The sequence below is a fragment of the Myotis davidii genome, unplaced genomic scaffold (genome assembly GCF_000327345.1).
Source record: "Myotis davidii unplaced genomic scaffold, ASM32734v1 scaffold339, whole genome shotgun sequence".
NCBI lineage: Eukaryota > Metazoa > Chordata > Mammalia > Chiroptera > Vespertilionidae > Myotis > Myotis davidii.
Genome location: NW_006290778.1, coordinates 186,503 through 193,484, shown reverse-complemented (window position 1 = coordinate 193,484; position 6,982 = coordinate 186,503). Strand labels below are relative to the sequence as shown.

Here is a 6,982-nt window from a genome sequence, read left to right as displayed (position 1 = left end):
TGCTATTGTTGGACCCGCGGCTTCTGGCTTTGCACTGTGGGGTGCTCCTCCTGCACGGGTCTGTGGTCACCAGGAGGCCCCCGAGCCGACCTTCACAGCCCACTGTTCGCATGCTTTAGGCCGCAGGGCCTGCAGATCCCTTGTCTAGATTCTCCCTGGTCCTGAAGGCCAATCTGATGCATACTTTTTCCTGTGTTGATGTTTTAAATCTCCAAATTATTGTTTACTATTTTATTTATGGTAAGCGAAACCCTTTTTTAGGGGATGTGAAAAAATCAGTGAGTACTTCACTCTCTCTGTAGCCCCTGCAGTGCAGCTCCCCAGCTGCTCACGCCTGAGCTGCAGGTTGAGGAGGAAAATGCCGCATGAGATAGAAGTGCCCTTTTCCTGTCTTCACCTGGCCCAGGTTCACGTCCACAGCCTTCCTCATCCATTTCCCCCATGAGGAGGGGAGTGCCTGTTACAGGATGTCCCTCCTCACCCTGTCCAGGGAACCCGGAGAGCTGCCCCGAGCCCAGGCCCTGCTTCCACTCGAGGCCTCAGAGCCTGCTCCGAGCTGAGCTTCAGTGCCTGGGTCTGGCCGGCTGGATAGATTCAGGGAGGAGGGGGTAAGACCAAGACTTTGTCTCATAGGAAATGCTAAACTTGCATAGCCAGAAACTTCTCTGGAAGAAAGGGTTTTTTGAGCCACATGCTAACCAGACAAAGGACCAGGCCCCGGGACACGCAGTTGGAACCACCAACAGCAGGCCTCGATGGAGAAGACATGGCAGCTGTCCTAGAGCGGAGGGCTTTTTTTATATATTACTAGAGGCCCGGTGCATGAAATTCATGCATGGGAGTGAGGGGGTGTCCCTCAGCCCGGCCTGCACCCTCTCCAGTGCGGGACCCCTTGGGGGATGTCTGACTGCTGGCAGTCTGACATCCCTCTCGCAATCCGGGACCGCTGGCTCCTAACCACTCTCCTGCCTGCCAGCCTGATGCCACGCTGACCTGATCCCCCTAACTGCTCTCCCCTGCCAGCCTGATCCCCCTAACTGCCCTCCCCTGCCGGCCTGATCCCCCTAACTGCCTCTGCCTTGGCCCCGCCACCATGGTTTTGTCCAGAAGGACATCTGGTCTAATTAGCATATTACCCTTATTAGTATAGATGTTTTGGGGGTAAAAATATGGAAGTCATTTTGAAAGACTTGACACTGGCTCTAGAGGAGGGGAAAGGTGACGTGGGGAAGTTCTAGGATGGTGCCCTGTTCCTGAGGGAGAAACATTTACTGGGGATTGGTGTGGGCACCGCAGCTGGCGGGCTGCTCCTGTTGGGTTGCCATCCTATGTTGAGGCAGAGCTCCTATATCCACTCAGGACCCCGCGCCAACTTTTGTTCGTTGGCCCACAGCTACCAACTGGGGAGTGGCTCTTGTTTTCCTCCCGTCTCTGGCCTGCTGTAACTTAATTTAGGACATCTTAGACCTTTTTCTTGTCAGAAGTTTTTCATCTTTCACTTCTGCTTTCCCACACTTGGGGTACGTTTTCCCCTCGCTTTCTGTTCTGTAAAAGTTTCGGGGTTTTACAAATGAAGGTTGTGGGAGGCAGTGCTGGAGAGTAGGAAGGCCCCGACTTTGACCTGGTACTGGCAGAGCGTGTTCAGTTAATGGTGTCTCAGGCGCTGCACTTAGGATTGGCGCGTTTTTCCGTATGTGTATTTTACCCCAACGACAACAGTATCTTGTGATTATTATGAGAGGCGTAGCAGCTCATCTGTTACCGAGGAAGAATACAAGAAAAGGAGGCGATGGACGAAGAGGCTCATTTTTTAAAATCCTCACCCGAGGATACGTTTTTATTGATTTTAGAGGAAGAGGAAGAGAGAGAGAGGGAGACATCTATTGCCACCCTATGCACCCCAACCAGGGATTGAACCCATCACCTTGGTTCAGATGCTCCAACCAACTGAGCCACGCGGCCAAAGCCTAATTTGTCTTAATTGCTGTGAAAAAGGGGAGTCCAAGGTGAAAGTGTAGACTGACTCAATAATTTTACTCTTGGCATTTATCTTAAAGAAACAAAGATGTGTACAAAGTTTTAGCAGTCTCACAGTAGTGAAAAATTGCAAGCAATTAGATGGTGCGTAGTACATGGACTATTATTTTGCACAACCAAAAATGGAATATTATTTTGCCACTAAAAAGTATGCCATAAATGTTTTTTTTATTAAAGCATAGTGCAATCCCATTTTTTATAAAAAGCATAGTATATATAGTTTACATATATGCATAGAAAATAATCAGAAGAAATATACCCTAATATTAACAATGGATTATACCGAAGGCACAGAATTATGGATGATTCTTATTTCCCTATTTAAGTTTTTTCTTCCAATGAGTGCACATTTCTGTGCAACACCGTGAGAGAGGAAATGCGTGTGTAGGCAACAGTTTGCCAGTGGTCGGCAAACTCATTAGTCAACAGAGCCAAATATCAACAGTACAACGATTGAAATTTCTTTTGAGAGCCAAATTTTTTAAACTTAAACTATATAGGTAGGTACATTGTTATTCACTTAATTAGGGTCCTCCTAAGGCTTAGGAAGAGCCACACTCAAGGGGCCAAAGAGCCGCACATGGCTGGCGAGCCACAGTCTGCCGACCACGGGTTAGGCAATTAGCCCCATCACTCCTCACCAGGGCAGTCTGCCCTGCCACATGCTCACCTGATCTAGGGGAGACCAGCTCTCTAACGATTCTGCCTTTACAGACCGAGAAGTCAGCAGGGGCCCCAGGAGCATGTTCAAATACAGCCTCTGAAGTTCAGAGATCCAAGAGGATCTCCATTCAACTTTCCTGATGCTCAAACCACATCGGTAAAGGGGTGGCTGCTCCTCGTTCATGGGTCCCTCTGCAATGAAGAGCTGGGAGAACAGTTTTGCCTCCACTTAGGGTTTCACAGAGGTTTTCTTTCTTTCTTTTTTAATCTTTCACAGAGATTTTCTTTAGAATTTCTTTCTAAAGAATCTTAGAATTTTCTTTAGATTTTCTTTAATTCATTTTCCCAGGACTCAGCTCACCTCTTCCGCTTCATTTGCGGAATCCCTAGTGGCTATACAACTTGGTTGTAAAAGCCCACATACTTTTCAGCCACATTATGGAACTCAGTGGAAGGCAGTTGTTCTCTTAGTTCATGATCTTCTCAGGGTCCTGCGTGCAGTGGTGGGTTTCTCAAGAAATGACTTGCTCCCTTGCGGTTGGAGACACAGAACTGCATGCTGAGCCGGAGGCCTCCAAAAGGACGATCTGAAGGATGTGGAGAAGGGGCCCAGCCCAGCCGTGACTCTGATCAAGCCTCCCCCCTCCCTGGACCTCAGCCTCCTCTGCAAAATGGCCAGGGAGGAGGTCTGGACCAAGTGATGGGGAGGCCCTCACAGCTCCAACAGCAGGTGCTGAGAGCATAGCCGGCCCTTCCCCCCAATACGTGTGCGCGATAGTATTGCAACCCATATGGTAGGTAGACTACAGTTTTGTTTTGTGTCAATTAAAGACAAAGAAAAAGAAACCCCCCACCCCTCCACCCAACGAAAGTAACAATAACGAGAATGAATACATAAAGAAGGCGGAAAAAAACGAAGGGAAGGGCTGTTGCTCCCCTTGTAAGGGGAGTTCTCAGTGGGAAGTCTTGTAGTGGCTATTGCGCAGGGCCCCTCACCATCTTAGACGTATCTCTCTGAAGGGCTGGGCTTGCCTGCGGGCCTGACCAGGGGCCTGAAAGAGAGACAACCATCATTGCGGCGAGCGCAGTGCAGCAGCATCCATGTCCACCCACCCTTCCCGGCCTCCCAGCCTTGTCAGGATCTGAGGACCTGTCCCTGGGACACAGCACAGGACTGGTGGAGTGACCTCACCAACCTACCAAGTGCCTGACTTGTGCCACCTTGTTTGTTTAACCCGCAGCAAACTGAGGGGGCAGGCACTGGTAATGAGGGCTAGAGAGCGTGCGTGCCCAAGGGCACAGAACTAGCAGGTGGTGGAGCCAGGATCTGAACACAGGACCTCTGTCAAAGATCCCCATAGAGGTGAGAGAAGGAAGCTGATAATCAAATCAGCAGTTGACCTGATTCTCAGCCCCCGAGAGGGTCACAGGGGAGGACGTGAGCCGAGTGGAGCTACTTTATTTAAAAGTCCCCTTGACCCCCAACAGTCTTCACCTGAAGACCCCGCCGCCCCATGCAGAACACCCATGTCACCTGCCACTGCCCAGCTGTTGCACAGTGGACGTGTTTACCTCAACTCAACCCCTCTAGCATGCTGTCTCCTGGGCTGTGTCTCTAACCTTCAACGCTGGCAATCCCAATAAAGTTTTCAAATGCATTTTTTAAAAAAAAAATAAAAATAAGTCCCCTTGATAACCACACTAGAAATGTGTGTGAATTCAGTACTGGGCTCGCGCCCCCCGTCTGCACACGCCATGCTCCAATACTTCTGCCCACAGTCATCACCGCGTGTGTTCGCTCAGGCGTGTGGACTCCTCAGCTGCGTTTCATCTGCACAGCGTTGTTTTATTCTCAGCTACTCATTTCTACACGGGAATTTTCAGAAAGAGAAAGGGCATGATTCTCCTTCAAAAGCTCCCAACTGAACCCCAAGATTGAGCTTGCTAAAATTCTCTGTTTTTAAAGTCTTTATCCTCTTAGTTTATCACCTACTATATATGCATTGAAAATTCATTACACTTCCGTTGTTAGAAATAAGGATGTGTAAGATCTTGAACTGGCATCCCTGCAGGGAAATATCAAGGAGTTCGAAGTGCACGCCCCAGGTTTAAAGTCTGAAATGCTTTCATCTACTGAAAGGAACCGGTGAATGTGGTTGGTTTTCCTTAACCCCCTGCTTTCGTAGCCCCGGAGCACAGGAAGGTGCCTGGCTCTGCCACTTGCTGGCATGATGGCCTTGAACAAGTCGCTGTGTGGTGGCCTCAGCTTCCCCACCGTAAAACAGTGGCCACAGTGAGTGCTTTAAAAGTTGTTATGAAACCTGAAATTTAAATATGTCTGCATATACAGGGTTTCCCCCAAACTGTATACACACTTTGAATAATCACTAATCCCCATGGGTTAAATCTGAGGAGAAACACGGGAATTAACAATTATTCGAAGTGTGTGCACACTTCCGGGAAGACACCCGTTTTATAAGCCAAGTCCTGGGTACACTGGAGGCTTTCATCCGACGGTGGCTATTGTTGTCGATAATCTGAGTGTACATGTCTCTGCCCCCTTGGGTAGGTTTTCTGGCCTCTGAGCAGTGGTCTGTGAGATGGGACCACGGGGTCCACCTATCACCTGGGGTTGCTGTGAGGATAAGAGGTCCTGAGTGTAACCTGCATGGCGGCGCGGGGCTGGAATGGGTGTTTGTTAGATATGAGCACGGGGCTGCCTCGGCCTCGGCCTCGGCCAGGAAGGAGAGAGGAGACGGAGGCCTTGTCCTCTCTGTGATCGTTTCAGAAGGACCCTGGGCTGAGCCTCGATGGGCAATCACTTGAGCTGCCTCTGGTCCTCCCTTTCTTTCACTCCAGTTCTTGGCAGCCAGTCCGGGCCCTGCATGGCACAGGGAAATTAGGGACCAAGGCCCTTATTTGGTTCAGGTGATAAAAGATGGGCTCTCAAGAAACTTGATAGAGCAAGTAGGGAAAAAAAATAAATAAGTAAAGCTTTCTTATGAAAACACCAAACCGCAGCTGTAATCATCCAGATAAAAAGACCTCAGGTTTTTTTGAGGAGCTGGAGTAAAGGGGGAGACCTTTCTGATTTTTTACTTTTTGGCGCTAGGCCAAACAAGATGCAGATTTCCTGCAGTCACAGTGCTCCCCCATCAGCCCAGCCAGGGCCTGCGTTTCCTCCATTTGCTCAGGCACCAGGCCTAGTCCCTGTCCCCCGGACTCCACCGCGAAGGCCTCTCAGGCGGGTTCCCATCGTCTCTGCCTGGGGAGCTAGAACCTGAGCCCAGGGCTGCCCAGCGGTCAGCAGGCCCAACAGTTAGGAGACTCACCTGGGACATTTGCAAACGCGCCTTCGGTTCCCTGGATAAGGAAAGAGAAGAGGTGGAGTGACTGCCGCCAACAGGCCCCAAGTGTGGTTTCTTCTTCCCTTTTCCTGTTTCCGTAGGTTTCTAACTCTTGGGAGCCCAGGTGAGGGCTTCTTTTCCATCCTTCTTGGCATCAATGAAAAGAAAGCAAACTACACTCCCCCCGCCACCCTGCCACCCCCCCAACACTAACACCAACACTGCAAATACAGATGTGGTTTGCCTCTGTGGGAACCAAAGCGGGGTAGGGGGCCCATGGGGAGAGGGTCAAGGATGAACCTCCACCCCTGGTGGTTTTGACCCCGCCTCAAGGGCACGGGTCCCAGGGCCCAGAGGCGGCCTCCCCCGAAGGCGTTTGTGATAAACCCGTCTGCGCATTCACTACCGGCTGCGTGGAGGGAACCACCTGCTTCAGCCGATAGGAGAATGGGAGGGATCTGTGTTCCATCAGAACCTTCCCGGGGAATGGAAGACCGGAGGGGAGGGGCTTTCCCGAGTGCGATCTCCTGGGAGAAACTGGCTGTGCCTGGCCCTGCGGTGCAGCTCAGAGTCCACCCCACTCCCAGCCAGAGTCACCTGCCAGCCAGGGTCACCTCCCAGCCAAGGGTCACCTCCCAGCAAAGGGTCACCTCCCAGCAAAGGTCACCTCCCAGCAAAGGGTCACCTCCCAGCAAAGGGTCACCTCCCAGCCAGGGAAGGCTCCCCTCCCAGCCCGGGACCCCTCCCAGCAAAGGGTCACCTCCCAGCAAAGGGTCACCTCCCAGCCAGGGACGCCTCCCAGCCAGGGTCGCCCGGAGCGGGGTGCACAGCGGGCGGTAGCGGAGCGGACGGCTCCCCGCCCCGGACTCACTGTAGCAGCAGATGACGGTGACGATCAGCGACAGGAGGAGGACCGCGCAGGTTCCCGCCAGCGG

At 51.5% G+C, this 6,982-nt stretch overlaps 1 protein-coding gene across 1 annotated transcript in view; it reads right to left on the bottom strand.

Annotated features, from left to right (window-relative positions):
* Positions 1 to 2,554: 2,554 nt before the first annotated feature.
* CD8A (CD8a molecule) overlaps positions 2,555 to 6,982 on the bottom strand; it is a gene marked incomplete at its 5' end in the record, with an annotated part of 5,357 nt that continues 929 nt past the window's right edge. The window contains 3 exons of the mRNA XM_015564098.1: positions 2,555 to 3,752; positions 6,033 to 6,063; positions 6,919 to 6,981. Coding sequence (XP_015419584.1) covers positions 3,701 to 3,752; positions 6,033 to 6,063; positions 6,919 to 6,981 — 146 coding nt within the window. The remainder of the gene's footprint in view (positions 3,753 to 6,032; positions 6,064 to 6,918; position 6,982) is intronic.